Genomic DNA, 17,177 nt, shown 5'->3' with positions numbered 1-17,177 from the left:
TTGAACCACTTCTTGATATGACAAAATCTCATAGTGTTTATGCATTGAGCAAATCTGACAATGCAAGTCAAACTAAAGGGTTAAAATCGCGTTTAGAAGTACTTAGGCAGAACTTGCGATTAGACCATTTGAATCCAGAAGAGAAAGCGTTAATACTGTCGCATTGTGAAGAATATCATGATTTATTTTATTTAGAGGGAGACAAACTCTCCTATACTGATGTGATTGAACATAGCATCCCCATTCATCCCGACAAACGAGGTACAGTCGTGACTCAGAAACCGTACCGTATTCCCGAGGTACATAAGGCAGAAGTACAAAATCAAATCGACAAGATGTTAGATGAAGGTATAATTTCCCCAAGCAAGAGTCCTTGGAATTTTCCAATATTAATAGTGCCGAAAAAGATGGACGCATCAGGCAAACCTAAGATTCGTATATGTTTAGATTTTCGTAGGCTTAATCAGATTACTATTGGAGATAGCTTTCCTTTACCGAATATTACAGAAATACTAGATCAGTTAGGGCAATCGAAATACTTTACGACCTTGGATTTAGCCAGTTCGTACCAGCAGATTAGAATTAAACCTGAAGACCGTAGTAAGACCGCCTTCAGTACACCATATGGTCATTACGAGTATAATCGCATGAGCTTTGGATTATGCGGTGCCCCCGCAACATTTCAGAGAATGATGAATATTGTTCTATCCGGATTACAAGGATTAAAGTGTTTTTCGTATTTAGACGATTGTTGTATCTATAGTAGAGACTTAAAGGACCATATGTCAAGATTGAAACTTGTATTTGATAGGTTTCGAACCTACAACCTCAAACTTCAGCCTGATAAGTGCGAATTTCTTAGAAAAGAAGTAACATATTTAGGACATCAAATAACAGATCAAGGTCTGAAGCCAGACCCTCGCTTAATTGAGAAAGTGTTACATTTTCCGCATCCGAAAAATGTCAAGCAATTGCGTGGATTTTTAGGATTAAGTTCTTATTACCGTAGATTTATTGAAGGCTATAGCAATATAGCCAAACCTCTCACTCTTTTGTTAAAGAAAGATGTTCCATTCAAGTGGGAAACCAAACAAGAACTAGCGTTCCAAACTTTGAAGGAAAAATTGACATCACCACCTCTTCTTCAATATCCTGACATGAGCCGTCCCTTTATTATTACCTGTGACGCCTCAGAAGTCGCAATTGGAGCTATCTTGTCTCAGGGCCAAATTGGTCAAGACAAACCAATCGCTTACGCTAGTCGTACACTAAATAATGCTGAAAGAAATTACTCCACAACCGAACGTGAATTACTTGCGATAGTTTGGGCTGCCAAACTATTCCGCCCATACATCTTTGGAAAGGAAACAACCTTTGTGACTGATCATAAACCTTTGCTTTGGGTGTTTAGTGTAAAAGATCCTAGTAGTAGACTTTTAAGATGGAGAATTAAGTTAGAAGAATATAATTATAAGATTGTTTATAAAGCAGGTGTCCGTAATACCAATGCTGATGCATTGAGTCGTATTGCATATTTAGACCCCGATCCAGAAGGTCAACCTTCTACCCTTGACGAAGAAACAAAGAGTAGGATTCTGAAAGAGTTTCACAACCTTCCTGTCGGTGGACACCAAGGCATTCATCGGACTATAGCTAAAATCAAAACGTACTTAGAATTGAACAATATCGATCCGAAATCTTGGAAAAAACTAAACACCGATGTCGAAGAATACATAAAGAAATGTGAGTCTTGTCAAAAGAACAAACTCACCCAACCTAATGTCAAACTTCCTATGGTTTTGACCACCACTCCCGAAGTAGTATTTGAGAAATGTGCTTTAGATCTTGTAGGGCCGTTTCCTGAGAGTTCTCTCGGAAACAAATACATCTTAACATGCCAAGATGAATTATCGAAATATTTAGTGACCATTCCCCTACAGCAACAAGATGCAGAAACCGTAGCTGAAGCATTTGTGACGAAATTTGTTTGTGTTTTCGGTATACCTCAAACTATTTTAACCGATCAAGGAACTAATTTTATGAGCGATACCTTTAAGAAAATGTGTCGCATGTTCCAGATTCAGAAACTACATACTAGTGCATTCCACCCTCAAGCTAACTTCGTTGAAAGAGTTCATAGATCTCTTGCTGAGTATCTGAGGCATTATGTGTCTGAAAATCAACTGGACTGGGACGTCTGGTTGCCATACGCTGCTTTTGCTTACAATACAACTCCACATTCAGTAACTAACTATACTCCACACGAGTTGATGTTTGGCCGGATGGCTAACATCCCTGGTATATTACAGAAACAAACTACCGACATTAATTACGCGTATGATGATTACATCAAGACCCTAAAGCAGAAGCTTCAGAACAGTTACGAGTTAGCCAGATCAAAACTGAAACAAGCCAAGGTTAAAAACAAAGAACAATATGATAAGACCGCCTCTCATAAAGAACAATTGTTTAAAGTAGGCGATCAAGTGTTACTTAAAGATGAATCTGTTCGAAGAGGACGATCCAAGAAATTGGGTTCACAGTGGATCGGTCCATACAAAGTAGTTAAAGTTAAAGGAGTTAATTGTACTATTGCTAATCGAAGAAAAACATTTGTAGTTCATGCTAATAGGTTAAAGTTATATTATTAGTAGATAATATTAGTAGACTTTATTAGTAGGTAATGTAGTTTCCATTTTTGTTCGCAGCCATCATGAGACATCCTCTCTCCTTGTCTGCTTGCTTGATTATATATATATATATATATATATATATATATATATAAATCTTTTGGTTGTATGTTCTGGGTATTCTCATCTAGAACTTTAATTAAGTGTAATCACCCGAAAACTCCACAACGTTGAGCAAATTAAAAGTATATACATGGTGAAAAACCAAAGAGGAATATTTAATTAACTTCATAAATTTAATTTGGTTGTTTGAAATCTAAAAATTCTAATTTTGGTATTTCATATGTTAATTACCAATGACTCTTATTTAATTATTTACGATAATTAAATCAGATGTCATTTCATATGCTAATTATTATCAAATAATCTTTTGAAAACTATTCATGACACTGTGTTGTCTATTAAACGTAGTCAATACTCGTAGTCAGACATATATGAATTTGCATGTCATACATTAATAAAAACATCTAGATCCATTGTTTTTATCAATCAGAAAATTCTTGGTTATGCTATTAGTTTACCTTTGACTGATGGTTTAAGATTTAATATGTATAAATTAATTCCATTTCCAACTGAGCTTAAAGACAATAAGTATTTCTTTATACAGCCTCAAAATCCGTATTTGATTATTGAAGCATCAAAACAATATTATGGTAAAATTGATGAACATATGTTTAATACTTGTAAGGAATTAACTTCATTTTCAAGGGTTTGCAAACAAACATTTCCGTTAAAACCTACACATAGTAATGAAGACTGTGAAGTAAAACTTATTGATTTTGTTAAGTCAATTCCAGCAGATTGTAACAAACGTATAGTAGAATTAAGAAATATTTTATGGATTTCATTAGATAATAATGAATGGCTATTTGCTTCGCCATTCCCAGAAAAATTAACAATAGTTTGTGGAAATGATGTGTCGAAAACTGTTTTGATTCATAAAACTGGAAAATTAACTTTAGATAAAAACTGTAAAGCTTATGGTCCAAATTCCTTAATCAGTTCTCAGGAAATATATGTAAGTAACAGTACAAGTAAAGATTTGCTTCCACTACTAAATGATAGCATTGATTGTTGTATATTCTCAAACTCAAAGATCAATATTAAGAATATGGAATTTACTTTGCCGTTAATCATATCATACACAAAGTTACAGATTTACAATATGCCAGCCATCGTGTTGAGGATGTTGAAAAATTAATTAATGAACAAGAATGGCAGATAAGACAAAGTAATCATGTATTTTCTTATTCTATTTTGACTTATATAATCATGTTTACTATTCTGATATTTCTTTGTGTGTATTGTAGTTTTAAGTTTAATTGTTGTAGACATAGAAATAAATGGTGTAATTCAGACTGTATCAGAACCATATGTTTTAAGCCAACAATCATTGCAGGTGTACAATCAAATAGTCCAGCTCTTAATGCCACTTATCGAGCTGCTTCTGGTGAAATAACTTTTAACGAGGAATCACAAGATGATTCACCTCATCTCAATCAAAGAGTTACTAGGTCTAGGAACTATCGTTAAAATTTAATTTTGGAATTTTTTTTCTTTGATTGTAGTTAGTACGAAAAATTTTTGCCTTACAGTTAAAATTTTTCTTTCCCTAGGAGGAAGGACTGTAGTGCCGCAAATTCGCAAACTATTTTTTGCGAATAATTATTTCTTTTCTTTTTATTTTTTTTAAAAACTGCAACAGAATTCGTATTTCATTTACTTCCTTTAAAATACAAATTCGTGTTGAGTGTTCTTTTTTTTCCTAGCTGGAAACCAGACATCCTGTCTGCCTTCACCGAGTTCCCCCTTTCTGACCTGTAGGTCAACCGCAGTTAAGATAAACATTCTCCCCTTCTGGTTCGATACAGAAGCTTAGTTTTTTTTATATTGATGTAGTCTTTTAACAAGTTAGATTATTATTATTAGTGGTAGAATACTGTTAAGAAAACCCATATAGTTTGTGTATCTTTAAAATGTCATTTTTGCTTCTGAAAGAAGATTCTTTTCGTTCTTCAGAACATTAAATATATATGTGTGTCTTTGGTCGAAAACGAGTAAGATAAACTGTTGAAGGGTCTTGAGTTCATTATGTATAAAACCTTTCAAGTTTATTACTTGAAATCTTTTATGTTTAGTATATGTTTATAGTTTAAGATACTATTTGTACCATTCTCTGTAATATCTCGATGTAATCTCATTCTTCCAGAGAAAGGGGCTCACACACCTAAACTCAAGGACTACACATCACACGCACACGCATGCGCACACACAAAATCTTATCTTTTGCCTGGCTCCGCCCAAGGCACCTTGTACTAGCCAATCTAGATGTTAATGGCATGGCTCGTTCCAATAGTTAGTCGCTCCACCCCTCAGAGTGGAACTCTTCCGAGGTCATCTGCACCCGAAATCGTGTGCAAAGCCAATAATCTTTCTTTTCAGGATACTGGTCCCCCTCGGGCTCCGCCCTAGGTACTTTTTAGATCTCCACACATGCTCAACCTCTGACCTTACGGTCCTCGTGCAACGTTTGCTCACGTTACTATTTTGCACACAGACCGTAAATTGGTGCCGCTTGCACCTCCGACCGAGGCCCTTAAAAACGCATGTTTTGGCCTCTCTCGTCGGACAACGTCCCTCTCCTGAACCCCTCAGAGACGTGCAGACTACGAGGAGTACGCAATTCGTTAGGTACGTCTCAGTTCAGGAACTTATCACGAAGAAGTCTCTAGTTGTCCATCCCTCTGCCTTCAAACCTCTCTGCCTCTACGGAGGCCTGCCTACTCAATCTCTTGGTTACCTACCTCACTACCTTGGTTTACCCAGTACTTGGCAATCTGTTTCCGAAAGCTCGATGGCTCAGCCAGGGTTCTCCCATAATTGCTGGTCGGCTTAGGAAACTGACGGTCAAAGTACTACCCTACCTAATCCTCACAGTAACTTGGCAATCTGTTTCTGAAAGCAAGATGGCTCAGCCAGGGTTCTCCCATAATTGCTGGTCTGCTTAGGAAACTGACGGCTAAAGTTACCTCCTTCCGAACTTGGCAATCTACTTCCGCAAGTTTCGCTTCAGCCCGGACTCGCTCCAGAAACTGCTGGCAAGCTTAGGAAGTTGACGGCTAAAGTTCTGTCGCACCCCTATTTGATGTGTGTTTTGACAGACTCTAAGTTCATTGCTTAGCTGGCCTAAAACGCACCGGTAATCAAATAGTTACTCCCTGTTTGATGTCTGTTCGCAGACCGGTAGATCAAACGGTAAACCCTTACACCTTCTTTGTTTGATGTCTGTTCGCAGACCGGTAGATCAAACGGTAACCTCAATTCCTTCTGGTAACCAACTTAGTTCAAACGGTAACCTTTACACCTACCCTGTTTGATGTCTGTTCGCAGACCGGTAGATCAAACGGTAACCTATTCTTAACCTCTGGTAACCTACCCTATTTGATGTCTGTTCGCAGACCGGTAGATCAAATAGTATACCTCTTACCTACCTACCCACTAGGACTGATTCGTGCCCTCCCAGTCTAGTGCAGTTTTGTTTTATTTTTGTGAAAAGTGCTACAGTCAATTTTGTTTGTTTATCAGTGACATTTAGTGAGTTATATTTACTACCTATTGGAACGTCGCCACGTAAGTTAAAACTCTTTTATATAAATAGACACAGTACTTACACTATCGCCCCGGCTCTGGTTCTTGTAATTTGTTTAGAGCCAATAAACTGCAGGCTTACTGCAAGGAATATACTTTTCGAGTTTTGTTTCAAGAGATATCCCAAAGGATTGTTTGGTTATCAAACCTTAATCAGGATAACGATTCCATTGTTTCCATTAGAGGATAAGTCTTGGCCACGGCCAACGCTACCGTGTAATACTAAGATTCTTCGAACTGTTTTGTTAGCTGAGTTCCTGTTTCCAGTATAACTTTACCGCTCGAGTTATAGTTGGTGTTTTGCAGAAACTTTGGTTGACTAAATAGAAGTATTTTGGTAAATTACAAAACTCTTGTGTGGGTGCCGGTCTACGCAAACGCATACCGCCGGCCCGCCACAATACTTACTTCTCTCCTGCATTGTTGTTGGGGCTGCATACCGTCCATGTGACACGTACATGGTTGGTGCCTGTGGATGTGACATCCTTGCGTAATGTTGCCGAGGTTATATGAGGTAGGTAGTTCGTGGTGGGCGGGTTGAGGGACTAGCATACGTTGCGGGGATCTTGCCATGCTCCCCGTTAACTTTCCACTATCAGTGAACCGAGCGTGGAATTCTTCATATCCTGGCGGATACGTGCTTCCAAGACTATACCCGTTATTCCCCATCGCGGCAAGCTGATGGTGGGACGGAGGTCTGCACTCGGCTGTTAGGAACCCTCCCTCACCGATCTTCATTCCCTCGGCCAAATTACCCGCTAACTGTTCTGCTCCGTATCTGTCCATGCCACCCCCTCCGCCAGGGGGCGTGTGAAACAAATTTGACCCGGGATATTCACCACCACCTCCTCCGTGGTGATTCCATGGTGACATCGGTGGTACTTGGCTGTCAGACTCACAAGGTATCGGCGACAATCTCCCGCAAGACGATGCGTTCGATGATGCCCGGGGTCTGAAGTCTGGACTCAACTGAAAACCAGGGTGGAGCGGAGAGTCGGGGAACATATCCAAACCTTCTGACACTGAGGAACTTGGACTAGGGGTGGCGTCTAATCCGTTTCGCAGAGCTTCCACTTTCTTCTTTACCCTCCCTCGCCGTTTCTCGAATTTTGACGTTTCCATCGACGTGGCTCTCCGTCGAGCGGATTTTCCTGGCTTTGCATCTGGATTGATCATCCACCACGAAGATTTGCCGGTTCCCTCATTCTGCACCCGCATGAAACGGTTGTGCAGTGACAGGTTGTGTCGGATGGAATTCTGCAAAGAAAAGGAAAGAAATCGGCATTAGATACTGCTTTTACCAAGTTGATAAACATAGGAAAAATATACAAGTCATAATAGATCAATGCTAACACTTGTAATACGATTGAGAAATGAGACAATGGAAATATTTCGTGCAAAATGTAGTTTGTTTCAAGTATTACATTGTTCAGAATTTATAATATAAAAGATCATTAGAGCGTACGTTCGGTTTTTATATCGTGATATAGCCTATACATCCACCATGATATCAATACCAAAGCATTAGTACCGGATTTCAATACAAGTACCAAATTACAAAATCTGTGTTCTGAGAAAATTATGCTACAGCTTTGACAGTTGTATGCATTTACGGATATGCTAAGATTTTTAATTTGATCTAAATGGAAACGGATTCGCGTTAGTACGTTTAACAGTAGCGTGCAGCACGCGTAGCTAACCGAACTTATTCTATCTCAGGCAACTGACATCCTAGTTACGAACATGTGAGCTAAGAACATGTTTTGCAGCTCCTTTATATGAGGCTTTACGGGTATTAAGAGTGAACTCAACAAAGGCTTGTTTCCTGAAAATATATTCTGAACCGTCAAAATGAACTTCCACTTGTTTTAAAACTGTAATTTCGAAAGGAAAGAGGAACGACTTGCACAAACTACACATATAGACACGAAAACTGGCTGCCATAGTGCAGTTTACTACTCGAACACCAAACATACTTTACGTAGTTTAGATTGTACATAACTTTTGTTGAGTTCGCTCTTACTAATGAGAATGCCTTATGTGTATCAAAAGAAAAGTGTATTGAAAAGAAACATGGCACCACGATAGTCATTTGAGCAGAGAATCAGAACTAAATTCTCTAAATACAAGGAAATGTCTACTGATATGTTTAGTATATTGTAAATAAGTCACTGCATGACAAGATTTATGTCCATCCGAACTGCATCTTTGTTGCTTATCAACTGAATATATATATATATTTTTTAATCATGTCCTGCATTTGAAACTTGTTTAAACAAAAGTATGATCATATGTATAAACAGAGAGTATACAGTGATGACAAGCTCTGTCTGTATTTCCACTTTATTTGGTAACTGGGCGTAGGCCTACTCCTTAATAAGGTGACTCCCTGCTTTGTCCCTCGTTGCTAAAGGGTTGTGAGCCGCAATGTGATTGCTCTCCGAGTCCTGAATTATTGGCATTTAACGCGAAAAATACCGGATCCCAATTCAGAATATGCATTTAAGCCAAAATAAGCAACTTCTACAATGGCATCTTCAGCGTAATATCAGTGAGGTATGGTAGGCTAGTAATTAAAACAAAGACCACTTTATTTTATTTGAAATTAAAATGTATGCTTTTGCTTAAAACAGCAAATATACCGATAATTAACAGTAAACGCCTGAGTCTATGCATCACGCTAATCCTAATAATCAAACAGTCACGCTAATGGATGCCGTTATCTGCTCTATCACTTTCCTCCCTAACGCTTATAGAATTCGCTACCGCTTGCCTACCTGACGCTAATAGAAGTCGCTACCTATGCTATCACTTGTCTGTCTGACGCTAATAGAAGTCGCTAAAGACATACCACATTGACTTGACACCTAACCTTCCGTTCCAAGCGCTGCTATCGGCTGAAGGAATTCCACTCTCTTTCGCTAAAGCTCTCTCGCTTAGCAACAACTGAACTCTTATTGGCTCAACGCGAAGGTGTGTCGAGGGCGTGTTCGCATTTTTGCCGCGGCTCAAGACATTTTGGCAGCAATATATCTTCGCTATCACTTGCCTGTCTTACGCTAATAAAAGTTAGTACCTACGCTATCGCTTACTGTCTGATGCTAATAGAAGTCGCTACCTAGGCTATCACTTCCCTGCCTGATGATAATAGAAGTCGCTACCTATACTATCGCTTGCCTGCTTGACACTAATAGAAATCGATACCTACGTTAACGCCTGCCTGTATAACGAAGTTCTTGAATAATTTCATAGATATGGGATGGAGTTTTAGGGCGGTTGATGGCGAAACTAAAATAATATTGAAAAATAAAACAAGTGGTTAAGTGTATACAATTAGAGCTTTCAATTAAACATGATTTTAGCCTATAATGTACAACGAGCCGAAGGCTGGGATGGAATAAGTACTAGTTCTCATAAAGAAATAGCTGTACAGAACAAGAAATTTATGTCCAAATACGTATTTCATAGCACACATTTCGCAAAATCTGAGGTAAAAATCTGAACATATATCTAACCCATTTATCACTATCAATATCTAGTAAACGGACAGAAAGATCCACATGTGCATATACAGTTCAGCATTAACAATATAAATTACGCTTCGAATGGGTATACGTAGGAATTTGAAAGTAAAACGAAAAAAGGTACTACGACATCATATATATATTTCATTCTTCATACAAGATGAATATATTACGACGCACATTTTGTTCACGAGAAGTAAAGCGTAATTGCATTTTGTGCTTAATTATACATGGGTAAATCCAGGAAAGAGGAATTATGTAACGTTATGAACTTGAAATGTTTGTCCTTGGTCATAATTTAAGAGGAAAAGTGTAAGTGCGAAAGGAGGTAAGGACGGAAAGACATTACAAAACAATAATAAGGTACAATGACCGCATTTCTACGAACGAAAGGAATTTGAACTATGAGTATATACAACAGGGAATTATTTCTTCAATTAACGTGAAAAAAAGACCTTGTGTTGCAGGGAACTTCTGAAAATTTACGTCACAACAATCAGTAAGAGCAATAATTTTACAATAACATTTTGAGGAAGCTTTTTTGTTCTTTCGTTTTTGTTCCTGTACTATTTCCTGTTTTGGTTTTGGATCTTTTCTTCAATTCTTTAGCTCCTTCTAAACATTGGAAACGAAATCACGCACAGTCCCAACATATCCTCCTCAGATGTACCTCATCTTGTATCTTGAAGCGATGATGCTACTGACACGCAAAAGTCTAACGGGAAATAACGCCCGCCCCCCTTCCCCCCAAAAAAAGTACAAGAAAATGTTTACGACTTGGAAACACAACAATAAAGATTTTTCTTTGGTATTTCTGTTTTTCAAACTTGTAAACTTTAATGCTGAATCATGGTTCCATATCTTTTCGCTTTCCATATTTATTCTAAATGATATTCAGAATAATTCTGAAACATAACAGTAAGTTTTGCTACTTGTTTTCGGGCCTGGAAATGTTTATTCCACGTTTTTCGATCTTCAGCTTACTCTTTAAACTTCCTATTTGTTCTCCTCCTACGTCCCTTCTGGGGAAAATAATGGATAGTACTTCCATTTCCTTTCCACATCTCCATACCTTGATCACCTTGTGGTTCATCTGCCTTTTAGGGTCGTTTCCGCTTCTAAGGGCCAGAAGGACCTCACATCCACCCGCTTTCCGAGGAGGCCGGTGGTACCTGCTAGACGTCGACTCCTTATTCCCAGTCAATCGGTCCGCAGGTACGTAAGCTGCCTAAGCAGGGGCGTCATTTCAGACTTCGCTGGGAGGGGCAAGAGCACCACTGACATATGAATCTCGCGTTTTGTAGTAGTATATTAGTAGATAATCTGTTAAAGCATATGTATTCCTCAAACTCTTGGGGGGGGGGGAATTGCCCCCTCCTGCCCTCCCTAAATGACGTCCCTGCGCCTAAGACATTGCCCATCTTTTCCCGCGAGAAGGTGTAAGTTGGGGTTTTCCCTTTATTAGACATGTCTTTTCATCGCAACCGGGAAGTAGCGGTCAAGTGACAAAAGATTACAATTACACCTTAATTAAAATGAGTATCCTAAGGAAAATCTTTGAAATGAAATCTAAGTTGTACGTCGCATGGTTATGCCGGGTAGGATAAAGGAAACGGTGATGAGAAATGAATGAAATGGTGGATTGAAGGAAGTGGGACGAAACGGGAGAACCTCGAGGAAATCCACGCACACGGTGTTTGTTCACCACAATTCTCATTTAGCACGAGCTGGGATCGAACCAGGAACCCCATGCACCAGAGGTGAACGCTCTACCATTGAGCCACAGCGGCCCCGAGTATCCCAAGGAAGGAAAGGGTATATGAATTATTCACAAAGAGTTCATAGTGTGAAATAATTTGAACATATTTAGCACTTGAGTCGAAATGGGTTTCATCATTGCATTTCGATTGAAATGGCATCCTAATCGTGGAAGAACATACTTTTCAAATAATTCCCGTAAACCTATTTTCCCAACGTGCAGCTTTCAGCTAGTAAACACAAAAAGAAGAGAAAGGGAATAAAATGTGCACGACAGAGTTTCACCTTGTCTTTAGCGGCCATGAACTTTTCTCGTTCGTTCAATTGTTACTAGTGTCATGAAGATTGCCAATTACAGTACTATGAAAAATTAAATGATTGCAGTACACGAGGTATATACGAAGAAAGGCAGAATATCTTGAAATTGTTTCAAAAATTAGTGGTTGCATTTTTGCGTGTTTCCCCTGCTTTTGTATATTCTACGTAGTACTTATTCTTAGAAATTCACCGGTAAAAGAAGAAAAAAGCAAGATATTGCAACACTTAGTTATTACAGAATTTCGAAACGAAGAAAAACGGAAGGGCCTATATTCCCTTCTTGCATTGTTTTCTTTCTAAATTTTGTTTTAAAACAAGTCTTGGACACAAGTAGATTTCGTCGCAAAACTTTGGCTTTCAAATGATTTACACTAAAAATGTAGAACGTATAAATTTCAAGTACAACGATCGTAATCGCAATTTGACATCTAAGACAGAGCGGATCCAGGGAGGGGGCGATTGGGGCGATCTCCCCTCCCTTCCCAAAAAGAGAAAACGTTCTTATTTTATATATAAATAAAACTCATCCAGAGTTTAGAGCTCATAAAAGAGCTCTAAGTAGCACACCCACCGCTCCCCAAAAGTGCGTCCTGGATCCGCCCCTGCATCTAGATCATCACTGACCCAGCTTTAGTGCAATCGCACTAAACAGAACACACTGATGCAAGCCTACGAAGGGACTATTAGTCGAACAGACCGATTCATTTACTTGAGATGTGCATAAGCGAATCGTTTCGACGTTTCTTTAGATAGACTAAAAAAAAAAAAAAAGTCATCAAACTTCACACACTGATAGTAATCTGGTCCTGGGACCTCATTCCATAATGGTGGTCGCAAAATTTGCGGAATCAAGCAAAATGCTAATAATGCAAAAATAATTATAACTGTTATTCTGATTATCGCAAACTAAAACGCAAATCTGCGTTGTAATGACGCAAATTGCTACGGAATGACATCCTTAAGTCAGTCTTGGATGATCTACCAAGGGGAAAAGTAAATGTTGGCGATGTGGCAGTTCACCCAGTATCATGAAGATAACTGGGGATCTCTTGAAAGAAAATGGGAAAGTTCTATTTTAGAAAAATGGAATAGTTTACACTAAGATTGCATTTTTCTTGGGACACTGGATTAGTGTTTAGGCGAATAGGCTGACGCCTAGGGTGGAATATTTGACTCTCCTCCTTCTTATACAGTATATTACAGAATGTATTTATTTATTGTACTACAAATTTCTCATGTGGGCGTTTCTGCATTACAGGTATTTTTTTTCCTTTTCGAGATCTAAATAAAAATAGCTCGATCAAAAAACACTATCGAAATACAAATTTGTATTGTTTATTATAGTTGTGGAAATATTCAAAATTCAAAGCCCACCTAGTTTCCCTGACTACGACTCTGGAAATGGACAAATCTGATAATCCTGTTTCTGAAAACCATTATATATATATATATATATATATATATATATATATATATATATATATATATATATATATATATATATATATATATATATATAAACCTCTATATTATAGTGATATCATCTCATAATGACGCCATTTATGTTTTATCATGAGTTCTCGCACAGCTCTAACGATGCGACAAGATTGCAGTTGATAATATGCACACAACATAAGGGAAATCACGCCTGGTGACTTAACTCCACGTGTGCAGTTCTCAAATCTTCTGACCTCAAGCTTCTCACCTAAGTCGGTAATCAAGATATTTTTACTAAGGTCATTATCTTAAGCACGTGTAAAATCGTAATAATAATAACAACAATACTACAAATGCAAGTAAATGGCAATAATTAATCTACATAACATTTTGCACGTGTCCATGTAGTTCCGTTCACCGAAGGCAAAATTCCTTTAAGTGTAGGTTGTGATATACAATACCAGAAAAGTTGTTCAAACACGCTCGACCGAGAAACAGGTCTTCTTTTTGTCCAAGGACTGCAAGCTCATTTCTTCTACTAAGTATAAAGGCACTTCAAGTAATTTAAAGAAAACACTAGGAATGATGACCTAGGGAACCCACAAAATTCCAGAATGACACAAGATGATACACATTCCAAGACAACAGCAATTGATAAAGTTAATGGCGTGGAGTATCTGCACCATGTTTCTTTTCTTATCCCATTGATGAATTATAATGTGAAATTTATCAGTTTTCCTTAAAATTAACTTGGATTTTAATGAATTGATTTTACTAATTTCTTTTTCCAATCCTAATTAAATGTTCCTTGGTTTTTTTTGAAAATGAATTTTGAGGCACGATGGCTCAGTAGTCGAGGGCTTACATCAGTCGTGCGAAGTCCCTAGTTCAATCCCCCAGCAAAGTAAGTTTGTGGTGGACAAGATGGTGTCTGTGGGATCTTCTCGGGATACAGCAGAGTCCCGAAAACTCAGCCTAATGTGCACCGAAGGGTGGCCAAGTTTGTGCAAATGACGGGTTATTAAGAATGGGATTGAAAAAGAATAAGTACGAATGTTTCCTCAGAAAATACAGTACTGTACTTGTATGTATTGGTTGCTTGAGAATACAACAGAGAGTAAACTGCCCAAATACCCTTAACAGTCTTCATCCCGGCGAAATTAAAATACCGCTAATTTTACAGTAATTATGTGATATCTTCAAATAGATAAAAGATAATTGAAATATGGAACAAGAGCACTCTAGACAATATTATTTTGCGTGAGGTACCGTTATCACAAATCGCCTAGTGGCTTTCCGTTTTCAGCTGTTTAGAAACGCGAAAATAAAAGCCGATTTTCAAAATGGCTCGAAATCGAAAGCAGATAAGTGAGTCGTGATAACAGTTTCTCATGTAAAATAATATTGTCTAGGGCGCTCTTGTTCCACATTTCGATTATCTTTTATCTATTTGAAGATATCACATAATTACTGTAAAATTAGTGATATTTTAATTTCGCCGGGATGAAGACTCTTAAACAAAGGAAAAATACGTTATGAAGGTATAGAGCATTTACTATAGATGAAAATGAAAATGTGGAAAGAGAAGACAACCGCACGCGGGCAATGGCCTTGAACGGGTCTGCGCTCGTTTTTTTTTTTTTTTTTTTTTTTTTTTTTCCTGTCAGGGTGAGGCCGAGTTTTCCGGACTCTCGGGCTATCGAGTGCCGAATTTTAGGGACTCTACTGTACTCCCATTTCTTCCCACATTTCTATTCCACCAGTTCTTCCACTCATCATTCAGTTCCCTTAATCATCCGTCTTCGATAGCCTACAGAGCATAATTGTGAGACGTTTAACTGAAAGATTTCATTTCAGTTTTGTTTGAAAATGAATTTGTTACAAGATTTAAAATTACCAAAAACAGAATTGTCACAAAGCAAGGAACATTAAAATAGGTTTGAAGTAGAAATCAGTAAAACCAAACCATTAAAAATTCCAGCTCCTACAAAATGCACTTGATTTATTTCAGTACAAGTTCAAAGTACAACAAATCAATAGTTTATGCAGTAAAAGTAGAGCAACCCAAATCGTGCTTTATTTATTTCCAAATTATGCTTTATTATGCTTTATTGTTAATTTCAATCATTGTTTTACATCAATCGTGTATAATATATAATATTTACTATACATTAAATATTTTAATACCTTGATCTATTTATTAATATTTTATGCAACCAGTTTCTTTCATATTTAATGAACTTTCTACTTAGTGCACTGTAAAGAAATATGCTTTACTCGAGTCAGGTCTTTTCTATCACTTCTGAGTCTTAGAGGTGCATATATACAGAAAGGGAAAATAAAAGATGACACCAAGAAGTACAGAAAGTGCTCAAGTTCAAAAAGGTACACATTACAATATAGTGTGGAATTCTTGTGTACTATTCATTGTTGGCGGAAAGTTTTCTTCTCCTTTTCCTTTTTTTTCTTTTCTTCATATCAAAGGATTACACTGAAAAGTTTACAGAAATAAAAATAAACTTTTCATTGTTGCATTGTTACGTTCTCAATGATTTTGAATTGTAAATATTGGTTTTAAAAATATATTAATGCAGTACTTTAAAATTGCAGTTAAACAGAGTTTTCCCAGAACTAGGCTATATATTTTAAATAATGCTTTATTTTCTAAAATTATGCTTTATTAAGCTTTTAAAATTAGTTTGTTCTGGATCCTTAGACAAAACACAACGCTGTTCAAGGTACCAACCATATGTGTAAATTGCTGTTATGCTTTCTATGCTTTTGGGTTGCCCTAACTATAAGTGATCGCAACGAGTCGTGAAGCTTGGTCTAGATCCACTAATTTCAGTATCCAGTAGAACGTGAAGGTGTGACCCGGTCATCAACCCCCATCCCTCGAGCTATCTCCTGAGGCTACAGTGTTGTAAGATTGACGCTAAGTTTCATTTTGTTGTTGACATTGTTTCATATTATTTGCTATTGATATTGTTACCATGTATTTCGAATAATTTCTTAGTGTTCGTATCAGTTCTTTAAGTGTTCTTTTCCTATCATTGTTCACCATGTCTAAGTTTGGCAACATTGCTGGTGTACTTCTGTTGTGTCACTTTTTGTCAAGTGTACGTTCGGAAGGTAGCACCAAGAATGGTACCGAATTCTTCCGATGCATCACACGTGAGGGAAACTAGTTCTATGATTAGTGTAGAGTCGTAGTCACTATAACACGTTCAACATATTTCAATGAATTCAACTATTATTAGTGATAATTACGGTTTTAACTCTTTATAGAGACAGGTGTGGAATATAAACACACAGCTGATCATTCCATTAGGGGTGGATGTGGTATATAAACACAACTTTTGAAGGAGAGGGATTGATGTGTTTATAAGCCTTATTTGAATGACTTAATTAACAAATTAAACGCAACACTCCATCATAGGCTGGGATTCCTAAAAGGGTTAATATTTAAAAAAAAAAAAAAAAAAAAACTTTAATAATGCCATTTATTTAGAACACGTATATTTTCATCTTACACATTAATTTTATGCGTATTGGTCGTTATAACAATAAAAAAGTAAAAAAAGAAGTACAAGAAAACTGTATCAAACTTCACTATCAATGCTATTCTTTAAACGAAAATAGAAAACGCTATTTTTATTTTTCTGTATGTTACAAAATATATGGGAAACTCTCAGCATGCTATTTAGAAGAAAAAAGTAATTTCCTCAACACGTACTCGGAATTTTAAAAGTTCAAGAGGAAAAAAAAAAAAACAGTAGGAATATATCACGTGGAATAACAT

At 37.3% G+C, this 17,177-nt stretch overlaps 1 protein-coding gene across 3 annotated transcripts in view; it reads right to left on the bottom strand.

Annotated features, from left to right (window-relative positions):
- LOC145661962 (forkhead box protein O-like) overlaps positions 1 to 17,177 on the bottom strand; it is a 583,915-nt gene that overhangs the window by 229,134 nt on the left and 337,604 nt on the right. For all 3 annotated transcript variants that reach the window (XM_081727318.1, XM_081727314.1, XM_081727325.1), the window contains exon 2: positions 6,747 to 7,595. In XM_081727318.1, coding sequence (XP_081583444.1) covers positions 6,747 to 7,595 — 849 coding nt within the window. The remainder of the gene's footprint in view (positions 1 to 6,746; positions 7,596 to 17,177) is intronic.

The sequence above is a fragment of the Thermobia domestica genome, chromosome 1, assembly GCF_964235325.1.
Source record: "Thermobia domestica chromosome 1, izTheDome1.hap1.1, whole genome shotgun sequence".
In the NCBI taxonomy this organism is placed as follows: domain Eukaryota; kingdom Metazoa; phylum Arthropoda; class Insecta; order Zygentoma; family Lepismatidae; genus Thermobia; species Thermobia domestica.
Note: the sequence above shows the minus strand (reverse complement) of the source record. Positions and strands in the feature narration are given on the sequence as shown.